The 26,692-nt window shown below is 31.2% G+C and overlaps 1 protein-coding gene and 1 long non-coding RNA gene across 2 annotated transcripts; both read right to left on the bottom strand.

Annotated features, from left to right (window-relative positions):
* Positions 1-1,312: 1,312 nt before the first annotated feature.
* On the bottom strand, positions 1,313-6,174 carry LOC132732920 (uncharacterized). Its single transcript, XR_009626111.1, has 2 exons — positions 2,043-6,174; positions 1,313-1,804 (listed from the first exon to the last, which is right to left on the bottom strand). It is a non-coding gene; the product is annotated as an uncharacterized LOC132732920 (long non-coding RNA).
* A 2,550-nt stretch (positions 6,175-8,724) lies between these two features.
* On the bottom strand, positions 8,725-25,937 carry LOC132732909 (sushi, von Willebrand factor type A, EGF and pentraxin domain-containing protein 1-like; the record flags this gene model as incomplete). The annotated part of the gene is given in 18 exon segments (XM_060719440.1): positions 8,725-8,987; positions 10,700-10,798; positions 11,143-11,238; positions 12,691-12,939; positions 13,321-13,506; positions 13,986-14,151; positions 17,242-17,315; positions 18,906-19,109; positions 20,285-20,401; positions 20,773-20,911; positions 21,950-22,038; positions 22,255-22,482; positions 23,136-23,265; positions 23,487-23,557; positions 23,807-24,025; positions 24,596-24,734; positions 25,419-25,528; positions 25,722-25,937. Coding segments are annotated over 18 exon segments (2,780 nt in total), but the record flags the coding sequence as incomplete, so codon positions are not given.
* Positions 25,938-26,692: the final 755 nt, after the last annotated feature.

The raw sequence follows: 26,692 nt of genomic DNA, 5'->3' as shown, positions 1-26,692 counted from the left end.
AAACGTAACGCTCTATTTGTAAATCGATATAAATGTAGATAAGAATTTGCTAAATAGTCTATATAAAAATTCGTATTAGCGCAATCGTTATAAGTCTTTCACTTCAGGAATAAAGACGTAAACTCGTAAAATCCTGGTTCGGTCACTTTTATTATTTTTTTTTTTTACTTTGAAATTGCCATTTTCTTAAAACAGTAGGAACGACACTGTCGGTGAAATCGACTAGTCGGTTCATTGATTTGTATAATTATTATAAATGTGCTGTACTTTTATTAAAAGATAATGTAACGAAATAAAATATATAAATACACTTAAAATGTATCCTAAAACCAAATGTAGAAGACTGGTTTCAGAAAAATCATGAAGGTAAATTTTAAAAAAAATGTGTCAAAAAAACTTCTCATAACATGGTGCTGTGTAAGAATCGAACCGGAGACCTTCAGATCGGTAGGCCGGGATCTTTACCAATACACACCACCTCATTGACGTGTAAAGTCAAATAAATTGATATATTAATTTTATTTTTTGTTCGAGTGTATATCCAAGACATTTACGAAAGTAAGTGAAGTGCCAGGTCAATATAGTTTGACAATATATTTTATATTGTTTTGGCACTGAACACATATATCACATACAGATGATTTCAACACAAACAAGTCAAATGCCTTAAACGATACATTTGATTTATTCAATTAGTATCAGTCACTTGTCTGATGTTGAAAATATAAAGTATTCGATGTATATATTATATTAGTGATTTCGGCGCAATTCAATTTTGTTAATGTCCGAGCCCTTGAGGGTCAATTTTGTTTATTGGAATTATAAATATATAAATTATGAAACTAATAAGTGATCTAAAATGTAGTCTGAAAAGCATTTATATCTGTCAATTATACATTTGAATAGAAGAAAGTCATGTCCTGGAAATTATACACAGAAAAATCACACGAAAAATCGGTACGCCACGCCACTGCCAGGACTCAAACCAAGAATTTCATTGACGAATAAGAATTCTTAATAGTACAGTATGGTGAATATCTTTATTTCAATAAAAAGACTTTTAACATTTATAATATTAGTGCTATAATTTTGTTTTTATGGCGGATTGTTTGGAGTGGGGTTCACTTCTAAGCGTCGCGCAAGCGTTTTCAAATTTCCATGTGATCCAATCAGGTATCCAGTTAGCTTACCGGACGTTCGTGGTTCTTCTCTACTTAAGTCTCACAACGTCAGTTTTTTCCATCTCGTCAATATATAAAATGTTTTTCAGTAGTGTTTTAATCTTAAATTAGACAATACAAGTCAATATATATATATATTCATTTTTATTGTTATCAAGTTCAGATAAAATTGTAATAAATGCAATAAAATTTATTGTTTAAGAAACAAACACAATTTCCTTAAATATAAAATTGTAGCTTTTGCAACCGAATTCAAAACGTACCAATTATTGAATCAAGATATGAGAATCCTCTTATGGAACACTCAGGTCAAACTTGATCTATTAATTTCCTTTTCACTAAGTCATAATGTTTACATGTTCTTAAATATACCCTTCCATTCCATGTGTTACGTTCTACAGGATAGAAGTGGTTGTCAAAGGTAAAACCAGAGCATGCCTTATAATAATGATTATAATACACTGATACACATTGCATTTGTGTTGATTCGTCCTTCCAGTTTACACATGACTGTTTACATGTTCGTAGCGACATTTTCCCCGCAATTCGTATATACTGAACACCTTGCCATTTAAGAGACCACAAATGTCCTTTATCAAATGAGTTGATGCATGTTTTATTTCCTGAAATGAAATGCATTTTCGTCTCTAAATTAGACAGGATATTCCTCATTGCCGTTAAAATATATTATACTTTAAGTTTCAATTACGTTTAAGTTAAAACTTATACAAACATAATTGGTGGTGTCAGATGTGTGGAAGACATTTAAAGACAATAAAAAAGAGAATGGATAACAAGTTGGCTTCCTTACAGAATGTCATAATAGTTATAACATTATCAAGTTGAATGTATAACCTTTACCTTCTCTGTGCAAAGTCAGATCATTGTCTTTCTCCACCCATTGTCGCCGATTATTTCTAAACACATAAAACTCTTCCATATGTTCAACATATATTGATATATATTCTACGTCCCAAGCAGGAAGAATAAATTCACCATCATGTCCAATGTGTACCTTGTCTATCTATAAAGAATAAAAAACCCACTTGATGTTGACAATATCGACAAGGTGTTCGGTTGAAATTACAAAATGAATGTGCCACTTGATGTTGACAATATCGACAAGGTGTTCGGTTGAAATTACAAAATGAATGTGAATGCATACGATGCGAATCCATCGAATTGATATCCCCTTCGAACTTAAATAAATCACTAAGGTAAAACCATTTTTATCGATATTCCATGTACTTTGTATCTTTAAAATTTATAACCAATCAAATCAATCATGTTAACTATCGTGTATTGTTTAATGGAATTATAATTGAATAAGTAATTAATAACAGTAAAATACACAATTTCGGATATTTGTTTGTTTTTATTCTGATTTTTAACATTTGTTTGGTCATATCTCTGTGGTCGGTCCACGTTATCGGTTTTACTGTTAAATTACCAGCTAATAACAATTTCTCCGCATGTAACCGAACCTGTATTTAATATGATTACTGGGAACAAAGACCATTAGATACAATGTTCAAAACCAATTGTATACAAAATAATATTAAACAAGAGGGCCATGATGGCCCTGAGTCGCTCACCAGAAACAACTGCTTTTCAGTGTTGGAAATTATTTTTCAACAGAAGTTGCTGAAAGGCAAGTCCAGCTCTTTCGGCAAGTTCAACTCAACTTTAACTTGCCCCTCTAGTAATGTACTTTCACAACACTGGTTGTTTTAGCTTTTTTTCTTCATAATAAACAATAGGGCCACTGAGATGGCCCTAAACCACTCATTTAACCCATCATTTCATTATTCACAATATAAATTGAAATATTCTGCCCTAATATTTTGGAAAGGTTTTGTTAAAAATATGTATGTTGCAAGTGTGTTCCTATGAGACTATGCAGAATAAATGCAGAATAAATGACCACTAGAGCAGGATTAATTTTGACTGGACAATTTTTTATAACTTTTTTGAATGAAAACACAAAATGTCACATGCTAAACATGTAAGGTGTAGATGTTTAAAGTTTACAGCTTGGGACAACAAAATGTTTATACATTCTATATGGTAACATAATTGTACCTCAAAAAAAGACAATAGGTCAGACATTGTAAGACATACAAATAGTAGGCCAGTTGATACCAAAATTCAATTCAGCATCAGAAATTACACCCCTAGTCCAAATTTCTTGTTTGTATGTCATAAAACACAAGAATGAAGGTCAAATTATATCAAAAATATCAAGTCTCTATACATCATTCAAAATTTCAAGTCTCTGTACATCAAAAACAAGAAAGTATGTAACAATGGTTTCAAAAATATCAAAAACAGTTCCATTGATACCAAAATTCAAGTATGCACATGAAAATCAGGTTATTGAAAAAAGCTTTTTCCAAGCTTAAATCCGATTCAACAAAAAAAAAATACAATTTTTAACAAAATTCAATAAAAAAATGAGCATACAAACTCATCTTTATTAAAAAGGTACTGGAGACACAAATTCAATGTTTCTTTTGGCCTATATTTTCCCCTGGTTAATGACCTACAACTGACCTTACAATATGATGTCCGAATTCTAGAGGTGTGAGATATTCACACATCATAAACAGATCATGACATTAAGACTTTCTCCAAGCCATTGAACCTCTATTGGAAACATTGAATAAAATATGTACATTCCAACATGAGTTGTTTCCCTTTCATTATGAAAAGATATCCTATACCTATCTTTGAGTCATAGAGATTTATTGAAATTTATTAAATTCTTACTGAAAATGTCTAATTTGGATAAAAGAATGAATAAACTATGTATGGGAAGCTGCATATCCTATTATAGGCCAAGTAAAGTTGGTCTTTTCTATAAAAAAAACAAAACAAAAAAACATAAGTGTTTTAATGACACTATCATTATATTGATACTGTGACAACCTATAGTGTGAAAAGTTTCAAACATTACACAAGTAAAATGGTTTCCTGCGGGGAACATTTTTAATGATATACAGATATTTCATTTAACTATTTTCAACATTATTTGGAGGGGGATAAATAAACGTTTGTATCAGGAATATAGTTGACAATAATCGATCAATATAGAAGAAGGTCTTTGGAAACTGGTGACCGTTGATGACCGGAGAATGTCGAACATAAAACAATTATTTCTTTTTAAGAAAATGATCAAATAGGCCTACAATTTTATTAATTATTCCGAGCAAAAAACAAAGGAAACACACAAGACTACGCAGAAAATATCTCTATTATGGAAGATGCCACTACGAATATTTTAATTTTGTAGATTTTCAGTATAAACAATTTATTGTTTGTAAAATTTGAGATACATATTAAAGAAACATTAATAATTTTGCAAGCACATCATTCCAGTTTTTCCACATTTAACGGTAAAATGATAATAGAAAATTAGAAACATCACGTCATAGTTTTTTGTTCTTAATTAGATGTAATTCTGACTAATTCCCTAGAGGTAAATCCGTAACGTACCGGCAAACGGTATTTAGCCAGGTTTTCGAAAATGTCAATTAACCAATCATGTACGGTTTACAGATCACATGCCTCTCCATGTACCGAAAACAGGTCACGTGCTCCTCCATGCCTCAAAAGTTAAACGCGTACCAATAACCTGCGGTCTCCACGCAGGGAATAACTTAACTTTGTGTTAAGTCAAAACACGATTATTTTATAATCCATATTTTTCTAATATTAAATTTGAGCATAGAATATCTTTAAACTATAATGTGAAGAAATGCCATGACCTGGGGCATTTAAGCTTTAGCCTAAACAAGGTCAATCAAATTAATATGAAAGACTACATAAGAATGCTACATACAAAGTTTGGTGATCACCCATCAAATATTTTAGTAGGAGATGATGTTCAAATGTTTTCTATATTTAGCTTTAGCGGCCCCTTTAAGGGGCCAATCAAATTAATATGAGCAAACTTGATAAAATACTACCTAAGAATGCTACTTACAAAATTTGGTGATCATCCATCCATTACTTCTGTAAAGGTATTTCTATTTTTAGCTTAAGCTGCCCCTAAAATGGGCCAATCAAATAAATATGAGCAACTTTGATAAAAGACTACCTAAGAGTGCTACAAACAAAGTTTGGTGATTTCAGTAGGAAATGATTTTCAAAGATTTTTCTATCTCTAGCTTTGGAGGCCCCTAAAAGTGGCCAATCAAATTAAAATGAGCAACCTTGATAAAAGACTACCTAAGAATGCTACAGACAAAGTTTGGTGATCATCCATCTATTAGTTCTGTAGAAAAAGACAATTAAAGGTATTTCTATTTTGAGCTTTTGCGGCCCTTAAAAGGGGTCAATCAAATTCATATGAGCAAACTTGATAAAACACTACCCGAGAATGCTACCGACAATGTTTGGTGATCATCCATCAATTAGTTCTGTAGGAGAAGACGTTTAAAGGTTTTTCTATTTTTAGCCCTAGAGACCCCTAAAAGGGACCTATCAAATTCATATGAGCAAACTTGATAAAAGACTTCATGAGAATGCTACAGACAAAGTTTGGTGATCATTCATCAATTAGTTCTGTAGGAGAATACGTTTAAAGGTTTTCCTATTTTTAGCTCTGCTGACCCCTAAAAGGAGCCAATTGGAATGACATGAGCAAATTCAAGTGTGACCGTCACAAGGATGCTACGGACCAAATTTGAAGTAAATCTGCCTAGTAGTTTCAGTGAAGAAGACGATTGTTGACGCATGACGACGGACAACGGACGCCGGAGCATCCCCCTTTGATACTTATAACTCACCCTGAGCCTTCGGATCTGGTGAGCTAAAAAGCATCGTATACTTATTGAAATGATGACGCATCTTATAGTTTTGTTGTTGTTTTTTTTTAAATCTGCAAAATAAGTTGTTACATAAATATCAAACCGGTAGAACAGACGGAATTAACAGAAAGACAGACAAGGGTTAACAATTAGTTGCGTATAACTCATTATTCGAATCAACAACATCTAGGGAAAAAAAAATATTTTGTTCTATCTATAATAGAATACTTTTAAAAATGTTTATTAAATAAATTAATTTACCACAACGATGTCTTTGGCAAATTTTCTCTTATCTCTCGACACGCCAATTCAAATCCCCCCAAAGTTTTTTTTTTTACCTTCCCCCAACCCGGACAAAGTAATAAATTTACATGCATTTGGGGCCCCCGGTACGTTTTCCGGGTTTTCGCTCTGATTAGTATATACCCCTTTTTAAAAAGGGAAATATGATTTTTCTCAACCCAAACAAATTTGGTTATTAACTTTAAATGAAATATAACATTCATGTAAGAGGCGACACGTTTTTTGTTTTTGTTTTTTTTTTCTTTAAATTCTATAGCGTCATTATACGTTTTAAATGTTGTCACAATATGGTGAATAAATGTTATTCAAACATAGTAAAATAAAAACAATAATGAACGTCTTATTATGACAGAATGTCCGAAAACTATTTTTTCAGTTTAATCTTATGAATACATGAATGTCAATGACATTGATTTATTTAACCAGTTACACCTCTAATCAACTCATTTATTAGAGCAACTGTACGGATAGAAAACAAATTTATTCCCCATAGAAAATTTTTAAACAATCAAATATAACATATATTATTTGATCCGCCCTCGCCAATAAAAGACGAGTCGTGTACTTTAGATTAAAAATTCTTTGTGTGTTTTCTTTGAATGAATTGCGCCATAAAAATGACTTCATTTCGCCGATATGGATAACGTAATTTATAGCTTCTTTAAAAATCTTTGACCCAATACTATTTAAATAAAACTGCAGTTTTCCCTAATTTTTTTTACAAATTTTTTTTGCAAATCCTTGAACGCGTCGTTCTTTTGGGGTGGGTTTTTTGGCCATATAGAGCTACCTTTTTACATTTTTAAATTTATGTTTTGTTAAAAAAATTTTTTTTGAATCTTAAAAAAACGAAAATATGTTTATATTTTATTTATTAACTTTTTTTAAAAAAATGTATATGTATATTTTTTAATGAAATTTCTTGCTCAAATTTAAAAAGCATTTCCTCATTTTCATTTTTTTTTAATACAATACCCAATTTTCCTCGTTTTTGACCCGCAAAAGAATTAAAGATCAAACCCTAACACACTGTTTAACCATTACTAACATAACAAATTAGTTCAGTTTATATTCCTCATAATTAAACTATTATCCTTACACAGCTTAACGTGTTGGGTACACTTGATCAATACAGATTAAGGTCAGCCTTTATATGCATTAGGTCTTATCTTAATCTGCAATAATAGTTTAGTCTATCTACTTATTGGTGATCAATGGTTACCGTACTACTCAAAATAGAAGTGCAAAGCCCAAATAAGTAACAACAAACAGTTAAAGGGTAAATTTTATTTTCTTGTTTATTGAGTCTAAGATGAAGTGAACAGTGGCTCTTATTGTTGCTAATACTAAATACTTTACATCTAGACATATGTTTTGGCGTCACCTTAGATAATTTGCATCAATGCTTTTTTTAGATGTGTATATGTAATATGCGAGAAAAAAGAATGAAGCACTAGTTGTCGTTAACGACGAAAATATCTAGCTCTCGGGTTTAACTGTTAAGAGTAAACTCGGCCGACGACAACAGTTAGACATTCTGGACCTGCTAAGAACAGTTGTCAGTATGAGGTGTGAAAGAATACAACAACACAACAATAAAACCGAGTATCCTTAAAGAACCCCAAAAACTTGAAATTGTTACAGAGTAGGTTTAATTTTGAATCATTAATTTTAGTTCGGTTGTGAAGGAAGCTATAAGCTAATAGACAAACTTTCGAATCCGTTCCTGAAACCTACCTAGTACTGACTAATGAGTGTAAAGTTTCTTGCTCAAGGAAGCAACGACCTGCCTCTGACATGGTTTAAACCCATGCAGCTATTACCTATGCCATCATTAGATTATTAGTCCGACACGTAAACCACTCGGCTTAGACTAGATTTAGCTGAGTCTGTCCATAGGCCGCAACTGCAAATGCAAGCTTACGTCTACGCCAATAACACTGATGTTCTTTATCAGTTATTATTATCCATTCGCTGCTTTTACAATACATCACTGATATGCAATTTGGACAATGTAGCGTCCCACATAATTAATGCATATGGTTAGTTTTATGAGTATGCCCTTTTCAACGAAATGTTAACGATAGAACATTAGAACTATCATTAGAGCGTTGAAGGCGTCATTGAGAAAATAAGTTGACAATCGCACAATAAATATACTGCACTGACTTGAATGTAAACGACTGTTGTGGTTGCCATTCCATATTTTACATTTTTTTGTGTTGTTGATTTATGAAAATTGAACTTGATGTTGAGATTTAATTAAAAGAACTTCTACAACTTCACATTGATATGATAAACATTTGTATATGGATATAGTCAAAATATATTTTCAGAGCTAATCTAAAACATATTCTTATTAACAATAAGATTGTCAGGATAATAATTGCCTTTGTATTCTCAAAAATAATACAATTTTAATTGTTATCAATGTGTATTACTTTTTACCGTTTTCTGTTTTTTTTACAATATCTGTAATTGAAAAGACACATATGCTTATTTTCACAAATACCTTTTACACACGTTATAACATCGGACCATGTTCCATTATTCTGGCATGTCATTCCCTTATCGGATGATAAAAAATGTCCATGATTGCATGTCAAATCGCGAATTGTTTCGCCAATAGCATAATGGGTCCTTGAAGGGTTTAACTTCGCCATATTTTCAATTTCAGGAGGTCTACAGGAAACTATTAAAAAGTGATATATAAACATTTCAGAGATTGATTTCCGTCCAAGTAGTGAAAAGACAACAGCATTTTATAAACACAATACTTCTGAATAGTTTGTTTTCTATGTATTCATATTCTTAAATATCACACTTTTCAGTAATCAGGACATTTTTCTTAACTCATTAAAATCATACAATTATAAAATAATATCAGACAAGCGGAGTAAGAGATTAACATCGCATTGCTCATATCAGCCTAGCCGTTAAAACCTTCAATACTTACATATTCAATCATTGATTTATTATGAAAGATAACACTTGCGACAGGCGTAATAACACAAATCAAAAGGGATAATAACGCGAAACAACAGGCGTGTGAAGGAAATAAGGCGCGTGATAACGTTTATAAAAAGGGAAGCAAATTGTGTAACTGGCGTAATTACATGAAGCGAATTACATTATTACGCTACACAAAATTATTTACAGCGCAAATAACGATGTTACAAAGCGAACGAAGAGGCATAAACACGCAAAAAAACGTTATAACGTGAACCAAAATATAATGGAATATTGTAGAATATGCAAGAATAAATATGTCACATATTTTATCGGTTCGAATTGAAATGATAAAAAAGTCTCTCGTTACGGTCAAATTTGCTGGTTCCCTCCGGACGGATAATCCGATCCGAACCGCAACATATAACAGATATATATATATATAATATATATATAATTTTGCAAATTCAAAACCGTATAAATGTTTATCAAATGGCCTAGTTACATGAGAAAGAAAGAACAATACTGATCTGAATTAATTGTTCAAGATATAGATTAGCACCATAATTATATTAAGTTATCTGCTGTTACGGTCTGTGTGTTTTTGTTTTGTCTTTTATAAAGAGATACTATCACCAACCTAACAGACACAGAAGTTATGTATCCTTATTATGGCTTTACTTAAACTCTCTAACAATTTTAGGCGTAACTTTCACATAATTAAGTTAAACGTTCACCCTGATATGACGTACCTGTAGCCTAAGTAGGAGACAAAATCACGTTATTACTAATTAGATTTTATCAGGTTATAAGGTAATAATATCAAGTAATTATTTATTAACTTGATTTTACTCAAAAGGTCATAGTTAAGCTCAGAGTGTATGTGTGTTATTTCCCTAATAATTGCACAGTAAATGCAATTAAGTAATAACATTAATGTTTTAACGTTACTATTAAACGACTATTCAAGTAAGATTAAACTATCTTATAAATAGATGACAGTTAACTTCTAAGTGGGTAAGTATTTTCTGATAAGAGATATAAATTCAGACAATTTGGCGTATCCGTAGATAATTGAAAATGTGAAGCACATATATCTTGAGCAATTAATTAAGATCTTATTGTTATCTTTTCTTTCGTTACAAAGCCATTTGATTAGCATTGATATAGTATCGAATTAGCTTTATCGCGACTTTTGTTTCGGGTTTACTGAGATTTTTGATCATTACACGCGTTATAATAATGCATTTTGTTTCGCGTTATTACCAATCTTGTTTCTCGATATCATCCTTTTTTCGCCTTATTTCGCCATTCGTTTCGCGTTGTATACCTTTTGATTCGCTTAATTACTCTTTTCAAGTATTTTATATTATTTTATTTAATACTTTTAGACTTTCATAATTTATTTTTTACTTGCTTCTATAAGAGAACTTAGCTGATACTATATATACGTACTTAGTTCACAGTTAGTTCCGAATTTCCCCTGCGGGCATCTACATTTGCCAGGACCAACGCATTCACCATTATTAGTTTTGCATTTATCATCACATAGAACTAAATTTTTAAAGTACACGTCAAAAATTGAAATAAACAACATGTTAACACACTATACAAATGAGCTATAAATCAATCAAAATGTCGACTTGGTTGATTGTGTTGAGATATTACGATTTCGAAACGAAAAGAACACATTCCATACCTCGAAAAGACCGATAAATCACAAATGTTCACATTGCATGCTAGCATTATTAAGAATTCGTACAAAACAATATTTAAAGGTTTTAGTATCAATATAATATCATAATCTACAAGGATATCATACACAAAGGAGCTTTACCGGGTAGAATGTTCGTCAAGATTTATATAATTGTTTTTAAAAAAGATATTCTTATATTTACCGTCTTCACAATGTTTCCCTGATGTAAAATGCTTGCATTTACATTCATCATCCCTCAAACAAACACCTCCAATTTCACACTCCGGTTCACATATTGCTAAATAACATCAAATTACGTTTTTATAATATATGTAATGAGATAAAAAAAAACAGTTTTCTTCATAAATAGAAATGATTATTTGTTAGATATATGTGTGTGTCCTCTTATTTTGATGAATAATTCATATCTCTTGACCAAATAAAGAAGCGTTGTTGACTGCCCTAGATTTTTGACGTACTGAACCTTAAAATTATAGGGTCATTTATAGCTCTTAATCAGCCTTGCAAGTGATGTAAAGTTATCGATTAGAAAATCTTTGCAAGTTTTTACTCGGCTATTTTTAAACTATGGAAGTTTCATAATGCTCCAAACGATTGTGATACTTTAAGCATTAAAAGTGAGATGTCTAAACGTACTATAAAAGAAAATCATTGTTACGATATAAGTGAAAAATATCTTCTGTTTCACTTTCTCCCATAAACAGATACAATGAAACCAAAAAGTGATTTTAACACAATAACTGCGTAATTATTGCTTTTAATATAATAACTACGTTATAATTGCTTAAAGTAATGAAAATGCAAATCGAATGCAAATCAAATAGGCGTTTTATTTGTTTTATTCGTGTAGACGTGAATTAAAGACGAAATCATTTATAAATTAAATTATTGTTTTCTTTATTGTTTGAACTTTATGATAATTGCACTTGTTTGAAAATCTTAAACGAAACCAAGTAGTATCTTACATTTCTGTTTGAGAAAAGATATATACATATACAAAAATTTAGACTAATGCATTCCTTCCCCAATCGCCAATGTGGTTTTAAGCGAAACTTAAGCTGATATATGGTTAACAAGCTATACTATATGCATAATTTCTGCTTAAAAATATAGCTGATTGTGTTAAAAGGAAACAAGGATATTTCTTCATTGAAAACCAAAAATAACAACATCCACAAACAACAACAACAACAAACCCCGAAGGATAAACCCTTGCATAAGTACTTCTATTTAGAAATGGTGATCTGCTTATCAAGTTATCTACAAATAGTCTTTATAAAATACAAATATAATTATTGACAGTTGTGTGAAGTTTATTACTACTTAAGCTAGAAATGGATGAAATATTTATTCACGTGCTGTATAATTAATTTTAACACTCTTCACAGTACACCCCATTGATAAATGGACAGGACGGTCGATTTTGCAATTACACGATATATGCATTATGCTTACCAGTAATATTATATAACATGTAACGTCATTAAACAAAATGACGTAATGAAGACTAAGGAAGGTAGTTAAACATTTTTTCTACAAGCATGTTAGGATGGACAACGATAGCAAAATATCTTGCGCACTCAAACTATGCAATATTCCACAATAACTACCTCAAGATAAATAAATGATTGCCAAAAAACAATACACAATATTGCTAAATACAAAAATTTGCCCTGAGATATGCTAAATAATAATAATAATAATTGTTTTGATCAAGGAATGTGTTTACTTTTTCTACATTCCGGGAAAGTCCCGTTATTTCCAAACTTCCATAATTTATCCCGTTCATCCTCAATCCACTGGCCGTTTATACACTTGAATCTTCTATTTACAGGTTCGTACATATCATCTCCTGCCTTTGAACAGTTGAAGTAAACAAAGTGCCCCACCTCAACAACAGAACCTCCGGAAAGACTCACACGAAATTTGTCATATATTGACAGACGTGTATCATACTCATACGGTACTTTACAACGATCTGCAAAAACGATGAAATGAAAAAAATATCAAATACATTATTTCATTATCTTTGTTCTACAACCGTCGAAATGATTGTATTAAAATACAAAAAATCACCTTTCAAATGAAATGTTTTGGCTTTGCAATAAACAACAAATACCAAAACATATCAACATAATCGAGCTGAAAATGATTATGTATATCAAACTCATTACTTTGAATATTAACAAAACTTAAAGTATGTTAAACCTAAATTTGAACTCTTGCTATAAAAGCCACAGTACTAAAACTGTAAACACATTTAAAATCTCCCTTCTATGGTTCTTTAAATATAGTCAAAATCTTAAAAGGAAAAAAAAATGATAAGGTGACCTCGTGCAACAATACACATAAAATGTACCTGGTATACATTTTGGTTCCTGACCTCCGATTACACTTTTTAATTTCCCGTCAATACAATTGCTCCTTTTTTCCTCTGGCTCAAAAATATCTAATGAGAATCCCTTATCACAGGACACAACGTAGTAGCTGTTTGATATTTTTACATTTCCGTTAACAACCTTTAAACATTTGTCATGTTTTGGCTCTAAATTACAAAAGATAAATCACAAGAATAATGCCTTTTTTTTAAAGTAATATATGGAAATATTAATTAAAAAAAAACCAACAAAAAACAAAAACACACACACAATCTACATAAGTGTCTATGGTTGAATCAACTCATAGTATGGCTAAATCAAGTTCATTTTATTTAAATATTATTAAAAATCTTCGTGTTCACTTTTAACAATAAAATTCATTTATTTAGATTAGAAAGCTATCATACTAGGTCATTAATGTTGAAGGATTTACTTAAAGACCCGCTAGTGCATAACTTTATGAAAGGATTTGCTCTGTAAGTCTTCCATGTTCAGATTACCTAAAATCATGCACATTTTCTTTATTAGTGTTGTTGCAATTTATGCAGCATCATGTAATGAAAGAACATTAAAATTGAATACCTTAAAACTTTCTTACCCTACTCCCTAACCTATCTAACAAAAACATTTTAACTTTAGGACAAACCTTCAGGACATTCCTTTTCTATATTTGTCATTGTATGATCATCCTTGCAAGAAATTGTTATATCATCAGCAGGGGTATCAGCATCTATGTAATCGTAGTCATACGTTAAGTATGAATACATGTCAATGAATCTACATTGCAGAGTCAATGTATCCCCAACAACAAGCTATTGAAATAAATACAAAATATTGGTAATACATTTAATGATAAAAATAAGGTTTGGTTTGACCAAGAATGTGCGCATGCAAAATATACATATTTAAATGCTTTACACAACTTTTATAGAGTGGAACGTCATGAAAATAGGGATGAACTTTGTCTTCTAAAAAATATTATAAACATATATTTAGATTAATGCGGCGATGTCATATTGCTTTAAATAAATTTAAATGATTATCTTGGGTGATTCACCGGAACAGATTAAAAAAGTTTAAATCTTCTTTTATTCATATTGTGTGAAAATGGAGATTTAATGGTAATAATGATGAAACTACAGCAATGGGTTTTAGAGAACGTGGTGGGTTGTTATCTAATGAAGACTTTTTGTATAATGGTAAAAACACTCGAAATGGTTGTAACTTTAATTACCTTGGAGTTGTTTTTAATCTTATCACGGGTACGGTTCCTTAAAATCAGGAACAGAAAATAGCAAACTCTTTAAAGACATTAAATATTCTACTTATCAATTGTAAAAAGCATATACTCAATACCAAAATATTATGCCAGCTGTTTGATACGTATATCGGATCAATTCTTTGCTATGCATCGGAAATTTGGGGGAATGGTAAATCAAAAGAAATTGAAAGATTCCATCTTAAGTTTGGTAAAAGAATACTAAATGTTAAATGAAAACATATAATGCAGCAGACTATGGTTATTTGGCTCGTTATCCTTTATACATTACAAGATTTTTACGGAAAATAAAGTTTTGGCTTATTTTATCGCAAACAGACAATATCACTCTTTAAGAAATTTATAATATATCTAATGATGACTGTATAAATGGTGAGACAAAATTGGCTTTCAAGTGTTAAAGATTTTTTGTCGTCGTATGGGTTTGTGAACGTATGGCAGAATCATGGGTTTTATGTAGTGATTTGTTTTTATTAGAATTCAAGCAGCATTTAATGGATTCTGTTGTACAAAACTGACATGCTGTTATTGCGAATAGTCCTGGTAAGGAGACATTTTGTCTTATGGAGTGATAGAATATTCATATTTTACAAATGTATATTAAACGTAAATGCAATAGTGACCTTCATATTGATTGTGTGTAAGAACCTCAAAATGAGAGTTAAAAACTGAGGCATGATTTTGTTTTGTTTTTGACTGGGTTATACTCAGTACGTAATACCAACATAATATAGGCCATTTGGTAACTTTCCAGCTTTACTAGTGGAGGACGACCTCAGCTACCCCTCTGTGCAGTTATTTGACATGAACGAGCAACTGAGTAGAAACAACAACATTCATGGAAGATAACCTCCTAACATGACAAATCTCAAGTCCCTATCGGAAATTCGAATCCACAGCGGTATGGGGTAAGTCAATGACTCAAACTATTCTATCAGGGACGTCCAAACATTAGGACATATCGGTAGATAATTGACAACATGACGTCCGTATATCGTAAGTAATAATTTAATATCGATATTACCTTATTTTTTCGCTTTAACAGGTCATTTGATAAACATTATTTCTTATTATGTTTGCGTTATAACTCTTTAAATGTGCGTAATTCGCATTGTTTTTGTTTCAATACGCATTTGTTTCGAGGAATAATGCCTTTATTTATTTTTATGACGCCTTTAGTTTTGGTTTTGAGTAATTATGCATTTTGTTCACGATATAACATTTTGTTATCCGCATTATACATACTATCACTTTGCGATATAACGCATTCATTCACGTAATAATGCCTTTTTATTTGCATTTAAACGCCTGTATTCACGCGATTACATATTTCATATAATTTGATTTATTAAAACAATTTGGCAGTCGCACTAATATGTTATAAAATGCGCAAAATATTACCTAAAGCTAAAAAATAGGTGTATTGACCACTAGTATGAATAGTACTCAAACAGTTAAAACAATAAAGTATAAATGAGTCTACATGTTTACGACTGTCCACAGCTATTGGTCAAAATCAAAGCACGGTTTTATACAAAACAACAATTTGCTTATGAAGCATTTGGTTTGTTTTAGACATTAGAAACATGCATTCCTAAGGCGGTAATTATTGAACTTTTGATTTGTCACTTCCTGGTCATTTCAATTCATGAAATATTGTTCCCAAAGTAATTAAAAAAGCGAATGCACTGAACGCTTAAAATATATAATAAACGGAAATGTAAAATCAACACACAAATTAACAATTAGTGTAATTTTAATATACCATTCATATCTCTTATAAGTTTCATGAAAATATTCTAATTTTGATCTAGCGAAAACCTCTATTACCAAGTTATAGTCTCTTGGTTTACATATCAAAACTTTGTTTTGAAAAAGGTGCATATTGATATTTGTACTAGTACTAAGTTTAATAAAAAATTTCTAATTTTAAATATCCATAAAATTCATATTTTGCAATTGTCAAATATTTTGATATGCTTTAACGACATTTTTAAGTAAATACCCACTCATTAAAGGGGCATGCATATTCTCAATATTGTTATTTACTTAGGTCGTTGATTAAGCTTCATAAATCTATCTATTAGTAACTAAAAGTAACATCAACACCCACCATTGTCAACATAGACCTCAAATAAAACGTTTATTAAGACATTTCCATATTGCTTTATATTAAGGTTCTAAATCTCCCCATAAGATAACAAGAATATTTTGAATAACAACAGGGTTGCGTCATAGAGAACACGTCCCGTTCTTCCCATGTGAAAGGCGAATAACAAGAAAGAAAGAAAAAAAACACAATAAAAATGTCGTGTAAAATATTATTTATAAGTTGAAAATCAATATTCTCATTTTGAGTTCTAGATTGTAAACGTTAAGACTGATGGAAGAAAATATCTGGTGTAATACATGTATAGTGCTGATAACATCACCAGAAAACTTCACCAGAAGATAATATAACAGATAAAATGATATGTCTACAATGATCTTATTATAGAAATAATATTAACATTCGAACGTTTTTCCAGTCTTCTAATGATTATGTCATTAAAAATTATAAAGGTCTAAAACTAATTATTGAATTGATGAGACATATTACTTTAAGTTAATTTAACGCACTCACATTATCTCCAGGTTTGATTTCATCTCCGTTCATGTTCAAATACTTGTATCGTTCATCATCAGAAAGATTGCATCCTGGATGTATAAAAAACATATGAACATATCTGCGGATGTTTCAAAATTCTAAATTTTACCAGTTCATGTTAAATGTTGAATTCTGCTTAAGCCGGTGCTAGGAGGGCGTGGATGGTAGTTTGCACTTTACAATATCGTCTATGAACAGTCTCAATCAAACCGAGCTTGCAACATTTTCAATTTTGCCGTGTTGGGCTTTCTTAGGGATTCTTATTTCACTTCATTCCCTGCGGTCTGGAGACCGCAGGGTATTGGTACGCGTCTAACTTTTGAGGCATGGAGGAGCACGTGACCTGTTTTCGGTACATGGAGGAGCACGTGATCTGTAAACCTTACATGATTGGTAAATTGACCCTTTCGAAAACCTGGCTAAATACGGTTTGCCGATACGTGACGGATTTACCTCTAGGGAATTGGGAAGAATTACATCTTATTAGAACAAAAAAATATTACGTGATATTTCTATTTTTCTATAAATATTTTACCATTTAAGGTTGAAAAACTTGAATGATTTATTTGAAAATTATCAATGTTTCTATAATATGTATCTCAAATTGGACGCCGCGGGAAAAAAACAAGTTAAACTTATTAAACGCTACAGACATTATGAAAAAAAAAGTTAAATCTCTCTTGACTACACTGTCCAACAAGAATAACGTAATAATAAAAACCTTGTCAAAATCTATGCATTAATTTGCTATGTCCTTTTGAAATAGTCTTTTCAAAGTTTATGTATTGTTTGCGCGCCTTCTGTGAATGAATTTATTTTGGTTCCTAAAATTCAAGTAAGAAATAAGTTACTATATTTCTATTTTTTAATTAATTTGAAAAGCATGTCATATTTATATAAATATTTATGAAATGGCTGGCTGAGTTTAACAGTGTATCCCTTTTTCGATTAATTGGTTATACTAAAAGCTAGACTTTTTCTGACCAAGATTTAAGGATTAAGGTGCAAGGGTTTCTAAACAAACTGATTAACCATTACTAACATAACAAATTGGCTTAGTTTTTATTCCTCATAATGATATTATTATCTTTAAACTGCTAAACATGTTGTGTAAAGTTGATCAATACAAATCAAGGTCAGCCTACATATGCATTTAGTCTTATCTTACCCTTATCTTACCCCACTATTTATTAATAAGCACTATTATTTTGTCTATCTTTTTATTGATGACCAATTGTTACAGTACTATTAATAATTGAAGTATAAATCCCAAGTCAGTTACAGCCAAAAGTTTCAGGTTATAATTTTGTTATTTATTGAATTAAAGTGAAGTGAACACTGAAACTTATTGCTGCTAATTGTTTATACGTTTTATCTAGAAATATGTTTTGACGTCGCCTTTGATATTTTGCATCAATGCTATTGATCAATATTTGTATATGAATATAGTCAGAACATATTTTGATAGCTTATGTAACACATATTTTAATTAACAATAAGACTGTCACAATAATAATTGCCTTTGTAGTCACAAAAATCATACAATTTTAAATGCTATATTTTAAAGGTTTTCTTTTTAGTTCTTTTTTTTTTACAATACCTGTAATTCAAAAGACACATATTCATATTTTCACAAATACCTTTTACACACGTGATTACATCGGACCATGTTCCATTATTCTGGCATGTCATTCCCTTATCGGATGATAAAAAATATCCACGACTACACGTGAAATCGCGGACTGTTTCTCCAATAGCATAATGGGTTCTTCGAGTGTTTAACTTTGCCATATTTTCCATTTCAGGAAGTCTACAGGAACCTATTAAACTGTTAATAACTGAAACTGAGAAAAACACAACCCAGCATATAATAAACACAATACTTCTGAATATATTGTTTTCTATTCATTCATATTCTTAAATGTGAATTAAAGGTATCACACTTATCAGTAATAAGGACCTTTTCCCTAACTTATAACAATCATTCAATAATATAAGAATATCAGTCAAGGGGACTAAGCGATAATGATCATATCAATCTAGCCGTTATAACCTCAAATAACTACATTGATATTTACAGAATCAATCATTGATTAATTACCAAATATTGACAGTTTAACAAATTGATTAATTTCCAACTGTAGAAGCGTTCAACGCTAAGCATGTGGTATGTCTTACAATATATGGGTCATTACCACTTTGAATTTAATTAAATCATAATTCATTTAGTAAAGACATCAGAAAACATACTATGACCCAAGATCTTATGAAGTTTTAAAATCATATCCTCAACAAATCAGGCTTGTTAATCTCAAGTTGTAGAATTGCAATTATTAAATTAGAAAAATATTTCTGTAATTCATAACAGCGGTGGCCCTTTTGGAAATGTCTGCTTGTAATGACAAATTCCGTTTGTTAATGTTTGTGGCTACAAACACTAGCGAATCTAATTAACTCACAAACTTATATATCTGAAAAAAATGTTTTAAGGTATAAAATAAGTGTCTCCGGGGTTGGCCCAATTTTGAAATTGGACATAATTTTAATCACTTAACTGGAAGACCAATAGGTGCAGCAGGAATTTAAGATATTTTACCATACACGTCTATATAGCTTAAGTTACATCTTGGGCAGATCATATTATACCCTGAGACCAGATCTATTTAATTTTGTAAAGGACAACAATGCTGATACGTAATGCCAAACATAACTCTGGTCGTTGTAGTTTGGGAAAAGAGGATTCTTAGATATTGTTTTTAAAGTCCATTTCAAGCGTCTGATACCTACTTTTGCAAAAGACAAGAACCATTTCTATACTTTTTGACAAAATAATATTCAAAGATCATTCCTGTCAAGCTTTGATCAATGTCCGTCAAATGATTTGGGAGGAAATTGAAGTAAGAAAAATTGTTGACAACAACGGACGACTAAAACTTGGCACTACAAAAGCTCTGAATACTGTAAATCCATGTACAATGTAATTTAGATTGCTCCCTTTATGTTAAGAAAAAATGTTTACCTTTTGATTTGTTTCTTTGTTCTTCAATTTGATCGTAATAATCTTCCATTTCAGCTAAGCTGTCATCGGGAGCCTCATTTACATTTTGTTGTTGATTGTTTACATTCTCAGCGGAAGCTTTTGATGTTGAAATTGAAATACATAAAGTAAATGGAGGTATATTATTTGAGTTTATAAATGAACATGTTTTATACACACAACCGAAAATGAGCAAATACAATGTATCTAGATAAAACTAAACTTTTACATTCATACTAGAACAAACATGGAGTAAATCATTTTAAATAGATTTGGTTAAAACAATTTTGTTACTGATTTCAGAGCCAAATCGCCAATCTCGTGTCTGGTTTCTGTTACTCGTGGGCACTGTGACCAAATCACAGAAAACGATAAAGCTTAAAGGTAATTTAAATTAGTACTTAGCATAAAACATGAACAAGTATTTGCATATATAACTGACAATTGTAAGAAAGGTAATAGTTTATAACCTGTTGATATAGTTGAAGTGGATATGCTTGATTTTAAATCATTTCCAGAGGTGCACTTGTCATGTTGATCAAATTTACCATTTTCACAGTTAATGAATGAACTGAATGTTCCTTGTTCGCCTGTACAAGTGATATTTACCTGCAGAAATATTTAGATTTTTTTATAGAAAGCGATTGCTGCGTAATTTGACATAGTTATTTTAGGAACAATCTCCACAAACTTCAATCTCATAATGAATGCTTTTGTGATACATTTTACAAATAAAATATGGACTCAACAGTTATTATTATATTTATCAAATAAACCGCGGCGCAGGAGTGTAAAAAAGCCATTTAATAAAAACGATATTACACTAGACAGTATTACACTAGTGTAATAACACTTTGACGTCACGTCATTTGCACTATAAACATAGCGTTAAAGCGCGCTAATATTAGCGTTACGCTATAGGCTCGTCAAAGAAAAATGACTTTTGTTAAAAGTTTACCGTTCTTATTTTATATATGTGATAAATAGAATATTATATTCGTGTAGATTCAATACTAAATTTATTGAACTCGTTGAATAAAACAATATTATGCTCGCCAGAGGCTCGCATAATATGATTTTATTCAACTCGTTCAATAAATTTAGTATTAAACCTACACTCATTCAATATCTTCTATGTACTTATAAAACAAATGCTTTATTTGATAAATGATAAGAAGAGGCTCAAAATGATCATGATATTTGATATATCATTTACAGACAGCGACTTCAAATACTATTCAAGGTTAAATACATTTTGATTTATGTCAAATTTTCAAATTTGTTAATTGTACAAGAAGAAACACAGACATATATCTATACATATATCCCGTTTGTTCAAACCCCCTACAGTAAGAACATTTCAAATAATGAGTAAACAGTCATGTACGTAAAATAAATTCATCATGAAACAACAACCGCTCTTAATCTCATTTATTATGTTTTCAATTATGCTAGACAATGAATATAAAACAATCAGCTAAATCAACAAAAGCGAACTCAATTTTAATTATCATAAAATTAATAAAAAAAAGTATTTGGCTGCTACTTGCAATCTCTAGGAGACGACAATAGCTTTAAAAGGCAATGAAAATGAAAGAGAACATTAAGAATTGATAAGTAGTAGTAAGACACATGTTTTTTTCTTACACTTTCCATATGTTTAATGGTGTCATTTATAGTAAGGTTTTCTCCATCTTTGCTGAACTGGATATTCGCTCTGTTCGGTATGTAACATCCTGAATTCAGAGAAATAACATTACAATATTGATTTTTTACAAGTTTAAATAAGGTTTAACACCAGAAAATATTGCCTGAAAAAAATCATTTACACTGTGTACAGATATTATTAAAGAGTGTAAATCGTAGATATTTCTGTGATAATTACCTGCAAAACGATATTGCCAGATTCGCGATTGTGTATGAATTGAAGAGAATTGTATGTTAAAGCTTACTTTCTTTGCACCAGTGTTTATTAGACCATTCTCCAACGTGGCATGTCACTTCAGGTACAACGTTTGTATCGTTTATCAATGTATCTGCATCATCATATAGGTCAAATCCGTCCTTGCATCTTACACCAATACTTGTTCCATTTTCTACGAAAGAAGAGTTCAGGATATCTTTCCCGGTGCCATAAATGCTGTACTCAGTGCCGGCTTGTACGTTTAGAAAGCAAGCAACTGAAATACATAAAACCTGATTAAAGATTGTAAATAGCGTTAAATGCAGGCTAGAATTTGTTGGTCTGATTTTGTTTGTTTCTATTAAGTGTGACTTTGACAAGGCCTGTCACTGTGAATCACAAGCAAATATTCAAAAATTGACTCGGGTGAATGCATACCTATATTCATACTTTAAACGCCTCTGAAACGAATTTTGTTCAGTCAGTAGTCTGCACTGTTGTGACATTGTAAACAAGTGGTCGCAAGTATGTTTCCCAGCAAAGGTAGTTCATATATATTTTTTAGATGCATTTGAATAGTTCCTATAATATTTCTGTTAATTTTAATATTCGATTGATACCTGGATTTCGTTTTAAAACCGAATGTTGTCTACGGAAAAATTTCTTGTGTGCTCAAAATCTATAAAATGTGTCAAGGAATTCGAATCGTATTGTAAACTCTAGTGGTTCAGGGACTCGTTATGTAAACTCGCGACGGCCGTGTATTAAAAAATAAACCCAAGGTTGGATTATTTCTGGTACATAAAGGCTTTTGATTCCCACTATTAGTTTGAGTTATATCTATGAGCTGTTTTTCTTCGACGGATATTATATCATTTTTTTTTTACTTATTTTTGTTGTTATATTCTGTTATCTATTTTCTGAAATTACCTGGTTCACATGTTCTTGGAATATGATTTGTCCAATTACCAAGACTGCATGTACTCTTAAAGAAAATTATCTTTTTTTCCCCAAATTTACTCTTGCTGAACCAATATCCTTTGTTGCATTTGTATGTTACCTGTAAAATCAGAGCATCAACTGTTAAGGGCTTATTTTCATATGACACAACTGTGTTCTCTACGGTGTCATCAAATATAGGATTTTAAAAGCGTCGGCGCTGTTGACTAATGACTCTTAAATTGAGGTAACAAACTACAATACTAATTAATTAAAGCATGTTAAAATAATCAAGTAACTCTGACCCCTTTCCCCCTTTTTTAAACAAGCAATAACCACTACCTCTTCATTATGATTGTAAACAGATGTTGACAGTGGCTCTGTGTTATTAACTCCTGGAGCTGAACAGTCGTCTGAAATATTAGAAAAGGTAGGCTTATGTTTTTAACAACCATACAGCTTTCTTTTTATTATAATACATGTATTTTACATGAGCCTAACACCGTGACATGAATTGCAAATGCTGTTAAAAGGGATCTTCTAGATCAGTGAAAATATAAATTGAGAATACAGAAATATGTTTTATTTTTCTATTCATAATTCAATTTCATCAAAATGTTAGTTCTCTTATTCATATATATTAAAAAAATATTTGTGCTTACTTGCAGTACAACTGAAATCAGGATGGCTTCCTTTATTGCAAGTTATTATTTTTTGACCTTTAACTTCTTTCTTTGACACAAACAATGTATATCCCTGTTTACATTTTATATGAATGGAAGACCCACTCTGTATATTAAATTGTTCACGTTTACAATTGCCTCCATCATCTGTTAGAAAGCATGCTCCTTGTGCATTTGATGGCTCGAAGGAACATCTTTCTGCAAAATGTTATCTATGTTATACGTTACAACCTGATTACATGTCTTATAAAAATGTACTTTTAGATTACGGGGATATTGCAAATTGTGCTGTTACTGTCTATATTGTCGGCCAGATAAACCTATCTATCTTCAGTCTTTACGTCTCATAGTAAGCCTCTGATGACGGCACATGGGTAGTAGCAAAACAAAACTGCATACGAAGCTCATATAGACGATGTTTTATCGGGGAAAAAGTAATAATTAAACCATTTAAACATAATTAAACTGCACAAACAGAGGACAAATCTTAAATATGGTCGTTGCCGAGGATGGGAGTTTATCTTGCTGGCTGGGAAGGTGAAACCCGCCAAGATATACTTTCACACTCACCGGATAAACCTTCTCTATTCCATCATCAACCATATATTCTCTATTAAAACCAAATGGCTGCACTTTAAAAAACATAGTAGAGATTATTTACTATACAATATTTTGAGCCAAATATCAACATTTCAGCTTTCATGGTTTAAAAGAAGAGAAATTCCTTATGAATCTTTAAATTTGTGAATAAATGGTTGAGTGACTTACTTTCAACACAAACAGGGAACTTTTTTTTTCTCCTGTTAAATGTGCCATGGTCACATTTGGTCTTGAATGTGTCAACATATTTGTTTGAAGCATTAACATACAGTTCGTATTCTTTATCATTTGTACAATTCACCTCAATCTGGCAAAATAAAATACAATAATAAGTATAAAAATGAAATTTTAATCCTTTACATACATTTCCAATTAAAAATCATAAATTTTAACCATCACGCAAGAAATGCTCAACCCGTCCGTACAACAAATAGAAATAAACAGATGCCTTAAAGTGCGCACAAAACGACAAATTTGAAAGTGTTTCAGGCTCGGTGTGATTGAGCCTTTTTATTAAAGATACTTGAAAATGCAAAATACCCTTGCAACGGCTTAAGCAGAATTCAAAAACTTATGATAATGGGGAAAATTTGAAAACAAAAATCAGCACATGTTTATTAGGCGTTATAATGAAACTTTCAAAGCAGAATATACATGTAGTCCACATTTAGTAAAACCTTGGAGATAAGTTTTGCGACGGTACGAAAGACAAACAAAATATATATTAATATTATTAGCCTTATTAATTAAATTTTAGTTAAATATGAAACACTAAAATACCTATCTATGTTTGTTTGGGACTATTATACTAAGACTGATTTCGTTTTTTTATGATACACATTTTGTGACACGTTTTGAACTTTCGAATAATTATATTTTGATTTTTGTGCAAAAGAAAAACAACAGCAACCACAATAACTGGACAGCGTTTTGGTTTAATTTTAAGGTTAAATTGATAGCGTAGTAAATAAAAAGATGTTTAAAAACTTACTTTATGTGATGATTTGATATAATCGGCTTTAGGTTCAATTATAGCCTTCAGATTGAGATTGTAGTAGCTAGTGTACTGGTTGCTCGGATATTCAACAAGCGAGCATTTAGCTGAAATAAGAAATTTAGACAGAGCACATACATACCTTAAATATTGCAAATTGCAGGGAGAATATAAACCCTAATTTATATATATGATATAGTGACGACAGTATTTACATAAAAGGTACAACTATTGAGACAAAGGTCATTGAAGAATAAACAATGGGTATAAATCTATATAACAAACAAAAAGTGTCTACACCTTCTTGGCATTTTGGCGCATCTACAATCGTTCCCTTCATACAGTGCCTTTTTTGCATAGTTTCTATAGCTTGACCGTTGTCATCGTAAAACGCAAAACCACGTTGACAAAAAACAAAAATATATGTTCCACTTTGAATTTTTGTTGAAAAGTCTACTTGCGTTTCGTTTTCATATTTTGCACCAGCATGTTTTAAGGAGTTTGGATTACATCGTTCTGAAGTTTAAAGCAAATACAGTAGAACTTCGGTAAGTCGAAGTTGAAGGGACTTGCGTAAAAACTTCGACACATCGGGACTTCGACTCATGAATCGCATTCAATTCCATGACAAAATTTCGACCCGTGACTAGTCTATAACGAAACCTATTTCATGTTTTTTCCATCATTGATCTGATATTCACATTTTACAATGATAAATATAGCATGTTAAATAACGTTTTTCACGGCTAATTATTAGGACTACCCGTTGACGTATACAAAAGAGTTACAAAAGGCGTAACAATACGAAAGGACGATAACTTAACCAACTTATAGTATATATTTCGCGTGTTATTCTCACGCGACACCGGGTCAAGGATGAAAGTAGTTCTGACTGTTTACTTTCAAAAACCACTACGGCAATTAAAATAGTAACGATTAAAGCATTTTATCACACATTTTATCGCAAACAAAGGCTGTTTGAACACACGGCTGGGTAATTAACACCCGAACACAAGTTGATTGGAAATCGTCTTCGCAGCCAGATAAGGTGTGAAAAATGTCTCGAGATCGACGGTGTTCAAAAAAATCGAAACAACTTCGACTTATTTGTGGGTAAATTGCACTAGATTTACTTAACACGGACCACGAAAAAACTTCGACACATCGAAAATTCGACACATAAAATCTCGACTCATAAATAGGTTTTTATAAGGAATATATAGGGGGGAAAAGTCGGGGACTTTAATTTTTTTCTTCGACACATCGAGAAA

This window comes from Ruditapes philippinarum, unplaced genomic scaffold (genome assembly GCF_026571515.1).
Source record: "Ruditapes philippinarum isolate M1 unplaced genomic scaffold, ASM2657151v2 ctg7879_1_1_1_1, whole genome shotgun sequence".
In the NCBI taxonomy this organism is placed as follows: Eukaryota; Metazoa; Mollusca; class Bivalvia; order Venerida; family Veneridae; genus Ruditapes; species Ruditapes philippinarum.
This window is presented reverse-complemented; position numbering and strand designations above follow the sequence as displayed.